General features: G+C 30.2%; 2 protein-coding genes and 1 pseudogene across 2 annotated transcripts; 1 reads left to right on the top strand and 2 right to left on the bottom strand.

Annotated features, from left to right (window-relative positions):
• Nucleotides 1–1,024: 1,024 nt before the first annotated feature.
• LOC108344908 (mogroside IE synthase) lies at nt 1,025–2,837 on the bottom strand. Its single transcript, XM_017583443.2, has 2 exons — nt 2,111–2,837; nt 1,025–1,920 (listed from the first exon to the last, which is right to left on the bottom strand). Exons 1-2 carry the CDS (start codon nt 2,732–2,734, stop codon nt 1,210–1,212), a joined length of 1,335 nt encoding a protein of 444 aa, XP_017438932.1. The 5' UTR covers nt 2,735–2,837; the 3' UTR covers nt 1,025–1,209.
• Nucleotides 2,838–7,381: 4,544 nt separating this feature from the next.
• Nucleotides 7,382–8,209, bottom strand: LOC108344523 (mogroside IE synthase-like; annotated as a pseudogene).
• Nucleotides 8,210–12,148: 3,939 nt separating this feature from the next.
• Nucleotides 12,149–15,936, top strand: LOC108344896 (transmembrane emp24 domain-containing protein p24delta7). The gene is made up of 4 exons (XM_017583429.2): nt 12,149–12,527; nt 12,906–13,118; nt 14,727–14,803; nt 15,539–15,936. Exons 1-4 carry the CDS (start codon nt 12,312–12,314, stop codon nt 15,681–15,683), a joined length of 651 nt encoding a protein of 216 aa, XP_017438918.1. The 5' UTR covers nt 12,149–12,311; the 3' UTR covers nt 15,684–15,936.
• The last annotated feature ends 202 nt before the right edge of the window (nt 15,937–16,138 follow it).

Genomic DNA, 16,138 nt, shown 5'->3' on the forward strand with positions numbered 1-16,138 from the left:
AGACACACTTAGCTTTCTTCAACTCCAAAGTTCTTGTGGTGTCTAATTGCTTAACTCTGCAAGAGGGCATCTATTTTGCACATAGATACTACATAGCTTCATCCTAAAAACTCCTTGGCATATTCTTGCTTTTAAACATTTGTTGAATCATAAGATGTTTCGATTTTTTCTCTGTGCAACTCTGTTTTATTGGAGTGAGTATGGTGTTGTCAGGAATCTTCTTATCCTTCACGAAGTACTTCATGAGCTTGGTTGATATAAACTCCCCTCAGTAACTGAATAGATTAGTTGTTGGTCTCATTCTCAATCATCACTTTAAACCTTTTAAACACTTTGATCATCTTAAATTTCTCCTTCAAGAAATACTTAGGTTTCCCTTGAAAAATAATCAATGAAAAAAATAAAATACCTTTTTCCAATAAAAGAATCGTATGTAAATGGTCCAGATAAGTATGTATGGATTAATCCAAGTTGTTCTCTTGCTCGATAATCAGATGTCCTTATAAACGAAGTTCATCTAATCATAAAAATCATAAATAAAATACAATACAATATTATATATTTGTAGTTATTGCACACAATATTCTTTTACAAGATGACAATTAATAAGTATAATTCAACAAGACAATAAAATAATTCACACGAAAGAAGAAAATACATGGACAACTAGTTCTTATAAATACATTATAAAAAAATCAAAATCTAAATTTGTTGAAGTTTATTGCCTTTTACAATAATTTATACACATTACTTCGTCGATTTATAGGTTTAATTATTTTTTTCCACTTTATTTTCGTTCAAAAATACCAAATTGGTCTACCAATTTATTTTATATATATATATATATATATATATATATATATATATATATATATATATATATATATATATATATATATATATATATATATATATATATAATTAGATAATGCAATGCAGCATGTTCTGTATATACACAATAATCCACCACTTCATTTTCAAATTTACTGATAAACAAATATAACTATACAAAAGGCAACCTAAATGATAAAATGGATATACTATTACTTATAATAAAATGTTTGCATGAAAATATAACAGGAATTATTTGTCCTGTCATGGAGTACATTTGATCATGAAGCTTATGAATGTACTGAATTATTGTCATGGAGTACATTTGTTACATGAAAATACATCACAGAAACTTTTGATCACGAAGTAACATCAAGCTTATGAATGTGATAAATTATTCACAAATTCTTTTATATTTTCATAAGAACTACCACCTTCAGCAACAGCTCTTACTGCTGAAGTCCTCCACCGAATGGCATTGTTCTTCATTTCTTTAGATCCATCCATTATTTCATTTATACAGTGTTGCAGAGTTTCTCGTTGCACAACCTTTTTCTCATCAACTAGAGCTCTTGTTCCAACTTTCCAAACTTCTGAAAGAAGCTTTGCATTTATGCTCTGGTCTGACCAATATGGTATTGCAACTGTTGGAACTCCTAAGCACAAAGTTTCTAATGTTGAATTCCAACCACAGTGTGTCACAAAACATCCGACAGCCTCATGAGCAAGAACTTTCAATTGGGAACACCATGTTACTACCAAACCCTTCTCTGTTTTTTTCTCAAAATCTTTAGGAAGTTTGGTTTCTTCGGAAGCTCTAACCACCCACAAGAAATAACTTGAACACTCTCTCAAACAACAAGCAACTTCTTCCATTTGCTCTTCACCAAAGGAAGCCAAACTCCCAAAAGATACATAAACAACAGACCCTTTTGGCTTATCATCTAACCATTCCATGCATTCTTCAATCTTGAATTCTGTGACCCCATAATCTTGGTCATCTTTCCGTTGCTTATCTAAAAAGAAAGATGGAATGTTTGGTCCTATAGTCTTAAATTGTGGCCAAACCTTCACAATCCAATCTGCTATCTAAAAGTGTTTTCTAGTCAGTACACATTACGTGCCAGAAATTGGAGAAAATATCTAGATATATACATAGTATTATAAGAAAAGTTCTCATGCAATATGATTTTTAGTGTAACTTGATACAAAATTACAAGACATTGAAAGAATAAAAATTTAAGTTAAACAAAATATATTGAAATTGTTTGGTTGTTACCTCTTTATCCAGCTCATAGAAGGTGTTGCATAGGATCCAATCAGCTTTGTCAATACTGGAAAACTGAGAAACTAAAAAATCAAGATAAGTAAAATCTTCAACAAAGAAGAAAGAAGGCATGTCCTCAAGATATAGTTTAGGCATGGCAGGAAGGGAAAACTCATGTTCTTTGAGTGGAACCTGCAACTTCCCCAGGTGAACATGATAGTATATGCTATTCACAACCATGTTTTGAGTGAGATAAGCTGCAACAACTATTCCAAATCTCTTGGCAACTTCTGGTGCCCAATTGAAGAAGGTATCATAGACAACACAATCGACATGTTTTGATCCATCAAGTTTTTCAAGAAGTTCAGAAAAAGTGAGTGGCCCAACTTGCCAGAAGCGTGCCAAGTAGGCTTTGAAGCCACCAGCTTCTTTTGGCCCTCCATTATCAAACCCATCAGAGATGGTTTCAACGGCAATAGAAGGATGCATAGTTTTTAAGTTATTGTAGTAGAAACGAGTTGTAACGAGAGTTATTCTAACCCCTTGCTGTTGCAGTAGTTTTGAGAATTGAAGAATGGGATTGATGTGACCTTGACTTGGGTATGCAAGTACCAAACAGTGTGCTCTTGTAGCCATGGTTTTCTTCACCACTTTTTGTGCAGATTTTGAACTTGTTCTTCGTTGGTGAGTGCTTGCGATCTTGAAGATTTTATGGGTTGATTTATTCAATGTTAGCCATGAAAAGGACAAAGTGTGGACGGCATGTAAAATCAAGTGTTGAAGGTGACAACATGTACTTCGTTGTTATTAAATTCCAAATATGATATACATTGAACGTGGTAAAGAATACTATTTGTAATAAGAACTTATCAAATTTGAAGGTTACTAAAATTTTTTAATTCTGGTATTCTTATTCTGCACTCTTCTTAATAATTTAACTTCTAAATTATGATATTTCTAAATAGTATTTGCTACTTTAATTTGCTGAAAAGGATATATATATATATATATATATATATATATATATATATATATATATATATATATATATTGTAAAAAAGCCGACACTAAATAGCAAAATCGACGTTAAATAATTATTAAGATTGGATTTGCATTGTACTTCCGTGTAACTCTGAATTCAATAATATTCTTCACTTTTAAATTGCCTTACAGCTAATAGGACAAACTGTGAAAGGCTTGTAATTCAAGTGTTGAATTTATATTATTAATTTCCAAGTATGATACATTGAAGGTGGTAAGGATACTATTTGTTAAGGACTTTTCATCTCATTAGATGGTTACCAAGTTTTTTAAATTATGGTAAATGGATACTTACACTACGTGTTCTTAACAATTTAACTTCTAAATTATAATATTTTAAAATAATATATTCATCACTTTAATTTACTAGAATAAAATATATATTAGGTTAAATATGTTTTTATCCTTAAATTATTACATGATTTTGGTTTTAATCTCTCTCATAAAGTTTAATCTATTTTCATCCTTTTTTTTTTTTAGAAAGTTTTGGATTTAGTTTGTATGATTAAAAATGTTTTTTTTTCTTAGGTAAGTAACGAATACAAAAAAATATATAGTTAATGAGAAAAATGGATGTAGATGAATAAGATAAATGTAGATCAAATATATAAGTTCAAATAAAGAAGATGAGAATATGAAGTAAAATTAGAAAAAAAATATGAAAGTGGTCACTCAGAAGAACATGTTATATATGAAAGTGGAGAACACAGTCACATAAATAGAACTTGCAACAAAAAGATAATAGTTTTAATTTTTATGGATGATTTATGTGGTTTTTACATATGTAATATGTACAAGAAATTATTTTTCTTAATGTATAAAACATATGGTTTATATGTGTAATTTGAGTATCATTTAGTACTTTAAATTATTTATTAAAGAATAGTAGCAAAAATATATTAGAAAATATTGTAATAAGTAAATAAATAAATAAATAAATACAAGGGAAAAAATTGTAAAATTAAGAGGAAGAAAAATTATTTTATATACTTTTTTATGGTCTGATCTTTTATTGTTTTTATTGTTCTTAATTTTTGTTTTTCTAATTGTTAAATATGTCGGAAAGCTTGAAAATTACATCTTCTCAACTCTGTTATGTTCTTTTTCCTTCCATGTTCTTTATTTTTAACAATACACTGTGTGTATTTATTTATTAATGAGGAGCAGAGAGCGACACACTTGAATTGATTACCCATTTTTAGACAAATGTACATTTCAGTGTTATTTCATCATGGGAAAAAGAACTTGAATACACCGCGGTCTTAATTAATTTAAGTTAATTTTTAATTAAATAAAAGGTTTAAACTAACAGTAAGTCATTCCATTTATTCCTAAAGTTTGTACATTCTTCTTCTTGTTTGTAAGACTATGTAAATTATATACTTTTTTATCTCATCTTACATTTTATTTATGTAATATGATAATCTCCATTAATTACTTCCTCTTTCCGTTTTATCTATATCTATATCATTCATATTTATCCATTGGTATGTGTGAATAAGAGAAAAAATATTTTAAAAAAATAATTATATGTTATAAGCAAGAAAAAGTAAAAAATGTTTTTCTCCGGTTTTATATAAGTGAAAAAAATATAAAAAAAAGGAAAAAAATGATTTTCATAAACAATGTAACATTTAATTTGTTTTCTTAATATGAAATATTTTTTACTTCTAAAATTAAATTATATTCCAATTTTAAAAAAAATAAACTCAGAAATAGGAAGTCATTTCCCACTCATTTAATTCTAATTTGAGACAAAATTATTTTGTTTTGCAAGAGTTAAAAACAATCAGAGGAGTCATTACTAATATTTGTTAAAAAGGTTAAGAAAAACTTTTTGAAAAAATGGTTTTCGAAAACAAAACTCAAATTCTTTTTTTTTCCTAAAGAACGGTTAGTGCATAAGATTTGAATAAAAAGATTTTCATTAGTAAATAATAATTTTTATATTTTTTTAATTAATTAGTAAATGGTAATTAAAAATATTTTATTAGTTGAAGTCCACATTTAATATTCATTCGTGCGTAATAAGTCTTTCAAGTCTCACATTCAATATTAGAATACAAAAAAGACAATGTTAGAAATGATAAGTGACATTTTTATAAATAGATATTCAATTTCGATGTCGAAATTTATATTTTCTATGTCATAACTCATTAGATGAAAATGTTTAGTGCGAAGATGAAAATATTTAGTGCGAAGATGAAAATATATCAACGTATGATGTTGAATGCCCTAGTTTCATACCTCAAAGAGCTATAAGACGTTAGAGTTTGGAGTTTTCTGACATCATATACATTGTAATTATTTTCTAAAAGCAGCGCCACCATACTATTTCTTCGTGTTTTCTCTTCTACTTGGACTAGAGACTTTGTTCACAAGTGCAAGGAAGAACAAAGATAAGTTTTGTGTAATTTCCCTTAACGAAAGTGTTTCTATTGCATTTGTTTGGATATTTCTTTAGTTTTTCTGTTGATTGTTATCGTTTTTTCGTTTAACATTGACGTCCTAAACACAAGTTCAAAATCCACCATTTTTAGGAAAACGAACTGCTTCGTTCACGAGTGCAAAGAATAAAGGTTAGTTTTGTATCATTTACCTTAAATATATGTGTTTCTACTACCTTGGTTGTCATTTTGTTTGTGTTTTGATGGATTCATTTCGTGTTTTCGTACTTCATTGAAGCACTACCACAATAACCATCATAGGCACATTCTCATTTCTCTCTCACCAGTGACCGCGTTTTATTCCATTGATGAACTTACCTTTAAGGTTAGTTTTGGATTTTTGATGAACTTCCATTTCCATTTTTTGGGTTATAAATTAGTTGTTGAACTTTCACTTTTTGAACTTATTGTATATGATATTGGTTATATTTTATCTAGTTTGCGTTGAACTCACTCCTTAGTAATTCTTAATTTGTAAGTTTAGATATTCAAGTTTTCTTCTGTGAAATTCAATGTTTAAATGCACTTTGCTTAATTCCTTCATGGAATAGAAGATTTGAAACCTGGATTTTTGTTGAAAGCCTTATCATGTTCTTGATTGGATCTTTGACATTTATATAGTTTAGTCAATCATCTTCTGAGTTTAAGTAAACGCATAAATTAAATACTTAGTTTAGTTGGATTATGTCAAATAAATATAACTGGGACAGCTACTACTATCCAAATACTATTAAATTGGAGTGCCACTACTTTACATAAATTAGCGCTGGGTTCCGGTAAGCAAGAAACATAGGAAGCTGGATGAAGGGAAATATGTGCTAATTTATAATAGTGATGGAACTTGTTATGCTATTAATTAGTTCTGTGTAGGTTTAGTCTTTGAGCAGGTCTCCGAGAACTATTACCATAGAAAAGAAAGTACAACAAATTATAGTAGATATGCAGGAACATTATTAAAGACCTCCATAATTTTATGAATGATTGAATCTACTCTATAGTATAGATATTATAATGTTTGTTGATGAAAAAAACAGATATAATGATCATACTAGATATATGTACAAACTTTTGGATATATAAATAGATACAATATATTATATTTAAAATTAATTTGTAATATATATAATTGAATAATATTAAATTGAACTGTTTGAATATTATTGAATTATATTTCAAATGATTTTTTGTTTGTATTTAACTTTTAAAAGCAAAGTATTATGAATATTGAATTGGCTTGTATAGTTTGGAAATGAATATAATGTATTTACCCACGGTTTTAGATTAGTATGTAATTTATCCACAAAAGTTGTGTGGTAGGAATGATCCACGGATGATAAATGATAAATGGTATGTTTGGTACTTACCTATTGATAAATAGCTGTGGAAAATTATCTACAAATGTTTGGTATGAATTCAATTTATTATAATTTTTTTTTTTTAATTTTAGTTGGAGTTGTGTTAATTTGATTTTAGTATATATTATAATATAAAAGGAAGTCGTGTTATTTTTGTATGATTTTTTATTTTGTTATATTTTTTTTTAACTCTAACTAAAATCATACTGACTTTGCAGACTTGTCCAACTTTCTAATTATATCATTTTAATAAGAAGACAAAATTACACTATTTTGATGGCTTTGTCAAAGAATCACAAAGTAAATATATCATAATCAACCTCCCACTTGAAAATATATAAAATAAGCATAGTAAATTAAGCGTATGAAAAGTAATAAACAATCATCATCCGTGAAAATATAAACGAGGACAATAACTTAGTACAGATCAAACTTGAAACTTAAGAATGCAACAAACTATTCATAAATTGTATGATATTTTCATAAGAACTTCCACCTTCATTGACAGCTCTCAGAGCTAAGTCTTCCATTGAATGACATTGTTCTTCATCTCTTTGTTTCTTTCTATTATCTCCTTTGTACAATGCTTGATAGATTCTCCATGCACAACTTTTTTCTCATAAGTGAATGCTCTAATTCCAATCTTCCAAACATCAGCAATATACTTGGCATTTGTGTTCTGATCTGACCAACATGGTATTGCAACGGTTGGAACTACTAAGTACAAAGTTTCTAACGTTGAATTCCAACCACAGTGTGTCACAAAACACCCGACAGCCTTGTGAGCAAGAACTTTCAATTGGAAACACCATGTTACTACCAAACCTTTTTTTGTTTTTCTCTCAAAATCTTTAGGAAGTTTGGTTTCTTCGGAAGCTCTCATCACCCACAAGAAATAACTCGAACACTCTATCAAACAACAAACAATTTAATCCATTTGTTCTTCACCTAGTTTAACCATACTCCCAAATGTTACATAAACAACGACTCTTTAAGTTTATCATCTAACCATTCCATACAATATTCTTCACTCTTATACATTGTAATTCCATAATCTTCATCATTTTCACATCTTTTATCTAAGAAGAAAGAGGGCACATTTGGTCCTATGGTCTTAAGATTTGGCCAAATCTTCACAGCCCAATCTACTATCTAAAAAAGGAGTGCATGCTCAATTTAACAAATTTCAATGTGATATATATTTTATTAAAAATGTGAACTTTAAATCTAAGACATAATTATAAATGGATTACCAAAATTAAAAACATTATGGGGTGATATTTTTAACATGTGTAATAACGTGGTCAATTTAAGAAAACATGTATGTAATATTAATTATTTATATTTAATAAGTTAAATATTTTACTATAAAATAGTAAATGAAATACATTAAAAACAAAGTAAAACCACTATCCAAATAAAAAACAAATTAGCTTATTGAATTATGGGTGATGATACAAATAGCATATTTTCTACTCAACACCGATTAAAAAAACATTTTTGTTTTAAAATATATAATGGATTAAAATGAATTAAGGAAAAAGTTTAAAGTCTTAATTAAAAAGTTGGTCTCTTTGATTTATTTTTATCTTTATATTTCTTTTTGTCGATTAAATTTTTTTTAAAAAAAAAACCCTCAATATAATCACTTCCATTAAATTATGTCACTTGTCATCTAGATTTGTAATGGAAGTTGAAAGTGCTGGTGTCAAAATTAGAAAGGTTTTAAAATAGAAAATGACGTAGATTTTTACCTATAACATTTCTAAAGGATCTTAACATCAATTTAATGAATAAAAAAAGTTACGTTAAGTTATTTTAAAAAATATAAATAAAAAATTAATTGATTAAAAATATATAAATATAAAAAAAATGAAAGATGTAAATATAATAATCAAATTACTAATTAAATTAAAATTAAAATATTAGTATTTTATATATTAAGGGTTGGAAAAGTGTATAAAAATTGAAACACGTATATTTATAATTTTCCTTGAGACTAACATTATCTTCTTTCCAAATGTGTGAATCTAACATTGAGCAATCACAAACTAAGAAAAAAAAAGACCCATTTTTAAAATTTAAAGCTATAATCTACAATATAATATTTCATTTATAATATTTTTCTCTTTTGAAATATCTTCTTCTTTGTTATCATCTATAATATAATAAAAAAATTCTAATTAATAATATTGAAATACAAAATAATAAATAATTAAATTAAATTAGGTGGATTGGTAAGCCAATCCGGCTCACCACTGGTTCAACCTGATGAGCCAGGTTCTAAGTGAATCGGGTTGCAAAATAGCCCGCATAAATAAATTACATCTGTTATTTTAGGCTTTTAATGTCAGATCCCGATCCGACGTCTTTATGGGTGATGTTAATGGGACGTCAGACTCTACAGGTTCGACGTCTTTATAAATGTCGGTTTACACCAACACCGACGTCTATAGACGTCGGACATGACATTAACCGACGTCTACTACAACTCGTTTCTTTGGGTAACGTAATAGCACCTTCTTCGTTTGTTTGTTTTGTCATAAGAAAAGCTTGCATCTTTTGGACCTCTTATGGCATTTCAACCAAAAACCGAATCTCGGTCCTTTCCTAGTTCCATTCCAACCGGCAGTGAAAACGAATACGATGACATGAGAACTAGGTAAGGACCCAAGTTCGATTTTGGATTGAAAAGCTATAAGACATCTAAAAGACGCAAGCTTTCCTTACGAGGAAACTAGCAAAGGGAGAGAAGGTGCTATACTACGCTACCCAAAGACACAAGAAAAGCTACACCAAAACACAACGAAAACTCATTTTAATCGGTTCAAATGGAAGATAATCCATCAAAGACTAATTTAATGGGAGTAAATGTAAGTTTAAATGGTTCAAAAGAGATAAAACGCACTTGGAAATGCAATGTCACGGATAGAAAAGGCGAGAAGGAAGACGATGAAGTGAGCGTAACCGCGGGTTCGATTTCTGATTTAACAGGAATCCAAACGTCGGGCACAGGGGGGCATCGACGTCTATTCTCGACTAGACGTTGGGGACCTCACTAATATGACGTCCATTCAATTTAAAAATTAATATCTGTGGTGTATATAGACGTCGGACGTAAGGGTGGCCGACGTCCAAAACAACTTTTCACCTACCTGTCAAGCCATTTAGACGTTTGTTAGGAGGGGCACCAACGTCCATAATATTAGAGACGTCGGGGACCCTCTAATCGACGTTTATATGTCCAACTTATTTACAAAAATATTACCGGTCAATAATTTACGTTAATTATTTGGTAGTCCGACGTCTACGGATGACGTTAAAGGCCAATTCTGCACTAATGACAAAAGGGTGGTAAATAATGTGAGAAATATTGTACACACTCACTTGGGTGAAATAGAATCATAGGTCACATTCTTCCTTCATACTAAACTTTTAATTTACTATTTGAAAATTGTATATTATCGAGTGATTTATGAGTAATTCAAGTTTATTAATACTAAAAAATTCATTGATAAAATAATTATCAAATAAGTTTTGTACACCTAATTAAAAAAATCATCTTATCGACTGATTTATTACTAGTTCAAGTTTATTAATACTAAAAAATTCATTAACAAAATAACCGTCAATGAGTTTTGTACACCTAATTAAAAAACTCATCTTCAAACGGATACCATGAGACGCTAGCTAATACCTACTACTTTCGAACTCAATCTGATTTCGCAAACCATTCATATTTTAATTTTTTTTATATGAAAACTTTGATGATTTCTTTATATTTATATAAATAAATTTTTATTAGTTGTCTCGTGATTTCGGTGTATATATATATATATATATATATATATATATATATATATATATATATATATATATATATATATATATATATATATATATATATATATATATATATATATATATATATATATATATATATATATATATATATGGGGTTTGTTAACGTGCGTATGTCTGTTTTTCAGTTGGTACATTTTAACAATGTGTACCGGATTTTAGTAGACAAAAATACCCTTATATATCATGGATTATAAGTTTTAAGGTTAAAGGTATTTTAATAATTTTCATTCTCAAAACTTAAAAAAAAAAATCAGAAACATTTGCCTTTAAACAATTTGTCTTTGTAAAGAGTTGAGTCATTAACATATTCACCTTCAGGCAAAGGTTCAAGATCTCTTCAATTTCACCATCTTCACTAACCTCTCTAATTTCATCATCTGCATATGTTGAATCATCATCTCTAAAAAAACCCTCCAGACCAATTACCAATTCTTTTGGATGTCATTATGCTTGTGAAAATTAGATAAAATTATATACGACAAAAATTATAAAATGAAAACTCATTATAAAGTCATTTTTTGTAAGAAATTGTTTAACAATGAGTGTTTCTGATTTTTTCCAGGCCAATTACCAATTCCTTTGATGTCATTATGCTTGTGAAAATTAGATAAAGTTAGATAAGACAAAAATTATAAAATAAAAACTCATTATAAAATCATTTTTTGTAAGAAATTGTTTAACAACGAGTATTTCTGATTTTTTCCAAGTCAATTACCAATTCCTTTATATTTGTAAAAATTGGATAAAATTACATAAGACAAAAGTTATAAGATGAAAACTCATTATGAAATCATTTTTTTGTAAGATTGTTTAACTGCAAGTGTTTTTGATTTTTTCAATTGGGACTATAATGAAAGAGAAAGGATTGAGAGGAATGAGAGAGGTGTGTAAGGATTTCGGGGGTTTCTTTTTTTTTTAGTTTTGAGAATGAAAATTATTAAAATACCCTTACTTATAACTTAGAATCCATGATATATAAAGATATTTTTGTCTACTAAACCAGTATACATTGCTAAAACGTACCAACTGAAAAACATTTTTGTCTACTAAACCAGTATATATTGCTAAAACGTACCAACTGAAAAACAGACGTACGTTAACAAACCCCTATATATATATTAATTCTCTTCAAAATTTGTCAACATTAATAAATAGTTATATTTTTAATTTATATATTCAAGTCACAATAATAACCTTTTTTATCTTTGTTTGTTGTTAAGGAACGTAAAAACGTATTTATTTTTATAAATGTTTTATTTATGTTGTAAAAGTGTATTAGTTAGTTGAATGAAAAAGGAAATTAGTAACAGATTCTCACAATATAAATAAAACATTTGTAAGTATGTTTCATCTGTTATGTTCCTTAACAACCAAAAGCCCCGGTGGTTACTTTTTGCATATCTCGCTCCGTTTTGAGTTCACTCTGCGAGGTGCCGTTTTGGCCATCCTTCTTCGTTCCCTTTCAAATCCTAATCTACAGATCAGATCCCAAATTGGGAACACCCCATGGCAGCAATGTTCAATTCGGTTGGTCCCCTCGCACTTCTCACCCTGGCATTGACCTTTAGCCTCGCGTATTCGATGCAGTTCGAGCTTCATTTGGGTCACACCAAGTGCATTTCAGAGGATATTAAGGCCAGTGCGATGAGTGTGGGAAAGTACAGTGTCGTCAACCCTTCCGAAGGTTACCCAAACTCCGATTCCCACAAGATCATTGTCAAGGTAACTTCGTGATTCAATCACTGTCAAACCCTTTCTTTCACAGTGAAAAATGAACTCTCCCAATGTTATAACTCGCAAAGCCAAATGTAGCTAATAGGACCACAATTGCAGTTGCGGGCACCCAAAATACCTAGGCTTTGCAATTAAAATCGCGGTTTTTAACTGTTTTATAAAACCTCGTACTTTCTGAATGAAAAGTAAAGCCTCGAATCTTAAATGGGTCAGCTGTAGAATGTCTCCTGGTTGTTTGTGATTTGCTTTGTGGTTTGGGTTTCTGAATTTGGAATGTGGTGTGATTGTTGGGAGGGACAATGGGGTCCTGTGGTTTTGTTATCAACGTGGGTTTGACTGAGATTTTGGATGTGTGTGTTTTTCCAGGTGTCATCGCCTCATGGGAACATGTATCACTTTGGGGATCATGTGGATTCTGGTAATTATGCATTTACTGCATCTGAAGCTGGTGACTACACGACTTGCTTTTGGCTTCCGGATGAGAAGGATGCGCCACCAATGGTGACTGTTGAATTTGAGTGGAGAACTGGGGTTGCTGCCAAAGACTGGTCCAAGATTGCCAAGAAAGGGCAGGTTGAAGTAAGTAGTTTTATCACATTTCCATAACTTGCATTTGCTCGCGTGTATGTGATAGATAGTTTTTTTTTAATCATTATTATATCATTTTAACTCTTTCTGTGTTTTTTCTTTTTTGAGAAACCCCTGTGTCGCAGTACCAAACCTGAATATTGAGGAGGGTTGAATTAGGCAATAGGCAGGTTTCTGCAATGTAAACTTTGTCAAATGTTTTTTATACTGAACAACAATGTAATTCTGCTAAGCTTTGTACGAAACAATTGAGAAATCTTGCTCTATTAATTCTTTTCCCCCTGAAAATTTAGGTTTGGTGGCCCGTTTAGTGAATTTACTGGCTAAGAGAAGTTTTAGCGTGCTCTTTTTATGCCACAGCAGATATATATAGCCAACTTGCACAGTGAAGTAATGCACTCAGAAGTTATTGTGTGCTCTTGTCATGGTTTTGGACACCCGCAGGATTATTAACTAATGCTATGCTTCTATCTTTCTATTGTATTTGGAATATGATACTGTATAATATATAGTTACAATATCGTAGTGTTTTCCCTTATATGTGAAAAATTAGTCTAACCTATTTTATCAATCTAGTTTTTCTATGACGAAATCATAACTATCAATCAAGGGTAACAGCATGAAATGGCCACCCTTGAAAACTGTGGCAGTATAAAGGAAAACTTGTGTATTTTTTCAAAACTAAAAGAAGTTTTACATAGAATCACCCTCAATCTGGTAGCAACAAGAGCATAGGAATGATGCCAAAGAAAGAAGGAAAAAGGAGCTGAACAGCGTACTCTCACAGAAAGAATAAAAAGAACATAGACCTTGAAAGTGTGAAGGAACAAATGTCAACTCAGGAAACTTTTTGAGTAAAGAACTGATGAAGAAGGGTTTCTAAATCAAAATTAATTAGAAAATGGGGTAGAATCACAATTCCCCTACCCCCGCCCCAAACAAAATTGTTTAAGCCCCAAAATGGGTTTTAAAATCCTATCACAAGACTGCCACTGTAGTGCATGAAAACCTGCTATTTTGGGAATGACTGCTACTGAAAACTGCTCTGCAGTTTGTATCTTGCAGTAGCCTAGGGAACACACACTATAACGTCATAATAGGTCCTTCATGAAATAACGGAATATATCAATTTAAAAATCTCAGTTCATGGAATTTTCTGAAATTCTAGTTCTTGTACTTATAGAGAAATCAAGGAACTAGCATAAAACTGTCTGAGAAAGGATGTACCAGTAACCCAGATTTAGCTTTACACTACTGCTTTGGATCCATATGTTTATTTTAACCATGACTGTGTAGCTCACCCATTCTTTACGTTTTGGTGTGCATCTTTCTTGCTTAAGATGTCAAATCCCCCAATTATGAACATTTATTATATCATTGTTCAATTGTCTTTCATTGTAAATGTTCCATGTTTAGTTGCTACTAAATTTTATGTGAGCGTACACAAGGTAGTCATATGATTATGAACGCCATCCTAATTTCTTAACATTTGTAAGTTATAGGGATAGGGGTTTCTGTTTTAAAGATCTAGGTGTTTTTGGTCTTTGTATGTTTTGGTCTTTGTTTGTTTATTGATGTGGTTTTCCCCCTTTTGTCTAGGTAATGGAATTTGAGTTGAAGAAGCTATATGATACTGTCTTATCAATCCATGATGAAATGTTTTATCTTCGAGAAAGGTATTATTGCAATGACTTCGGCTAACTAACTAATCTCTTGAATTAGTATATAATGGTTCCATGTGATCTTTTGATGGAGAAGATGATTTGCTTAATTCATTCATAATTTTGCTTAAATGGAAGATAAATGATTTATCTGTTCCGTTAGAAGAAACTGGAATCTTTTTCTGTGCAGCCACGTATTCCTCCCAACCTGTCCATGTACTATCTGGAATATATCTATGGTTAATCTAAGCCTTGCATCAACTGTTTATATTCTCTTTACATTAAAGAATGGTCACTACACAATTAATTTGTTTGTTCCTGAGTCAGATAAAGATAGGGATGAAATCCCTGGACCTAATCAATAAATATGGAGAAAGAAATGTGGATAGTTTATGGCATTACTTTTTCTTCCATGTTTGATAACCTTCATTATTCTCTTCCATCAACTATATTGTGTTTTCCAATAATTTAATAGCTGGAGTGGGTCAGAAACTTGTTCTCTGTTATGCCTCCACTAAAAATAACTTCTTTGCTAACATGTTGTTCTGTATGGTTTTCCTAAGAATGAGATGCCTAGGATCAAGTAGTTGGGTATATAACTGATGACAAACTTCTATTTTTTACGTTAAGTTTTGGATGGTTTGGCTTTTCGTGGTCATGCAAATACTGCAGCATTAGAGTTTGCATTCATTCTAGAAGTGTTTTTTAGTGCATTTTGCTGACCTGTTTTTATCCATGTGTCTTATGTAGGGAGGAAGAGATGCAAGATCTTAACAAGGCAACTAACACCAAGTTGTTTACTTTAAGTTTCCTTTCGATTGCGGTTTGCTTGTCTGTGGCTGGTCTGCAAATATGGCATTTGAAGACATTCTTTGAGAGGAAGAAGCTCCTCTAAATTCATAGCACGAAGTTTGTTCACTTTGCTTCTATTTTTTTTATTTAATTTCCTGTTCTCTGGTTGTTCCTTGTGTATCCAAGTGTATGATTATTATATCTTTCAATTTTTTTACACTTCATTTCATGGTAATTAGGAATATCTGCCCATTGCAAGTCATGCTAAATGTATTTGTATTAACTTCTGAATAATAGTTATCTTTCTCTACAGACCCTTTAATTTGTAATTGGAATGATTGAATTTTATTTTTTTATTATGAAAGCCCATCAGTAACTCCTTCAAAACACGAAAGGTAGAAGCGGGAATTATTTATATTCAAATGAAACACCATTGCTATGTTATCATGTTCATGCATCTCTTATATAAATTTGATTTTATTTCTTGTCCCTCCTACTAATGCATTTCCAAACCGATGTTTAATGTTACTTTAAAATTTAATTTACATTATTTGTTTC

This window comes from Vigna angularis, chromosome 8, assembly GCF_016808095.1.
Source record: "Vigna angularis cultivar LongXiaoDou No.4 chromosome 8, ASM1680809v1, whole genome shotgun sequence".
NCBI classification, from domain to species: Eukaryota; Viridiplantae; Streptophyta; class Magnoliopsida; order Fabales; family Fabaceae; genus Vigna; species Vigna angularis.

Bases quoted from the DNA above. Each gene is read 5' to 3' on its own strand.
- LOC108344908 (XM_017583443.2), bottom strand. From the start codon at position 2,734: ATGGCTACAAGAGCACACTGTTTGGTACTTGCATACCCAAGTCAAGGT. The intron at 1,921-2,110 runs GTAACAACCAAA...AAACACTTTTAG, and splicing joins TCTATGAGCTGGATAAAGAG to ATAGCAGATTGGATTGTGAA.
- LOC108344896 (XM_017583429.2), top strand. From the start codon at position 12,312: ATGGCAGCAATGTTCAATTCGGTTGGTCCCCTCGCACTTCTCACCCTG. The intron at 13,119-14,726 runs GTAAGTAGTTTT...CCTTTTGTCTAG, and splicing joins CCAAGAAAGGGCAGGTTGAA to GTAATGGAATTTGAGTTGAA. The intron at 14,804-15,538 runs GTATTATTGCAA...TGTCTTATGTAG, and splicing joins ATGTTTTATCTTCGAGAAAG to GGAGGAAGAGATGCAAGATC.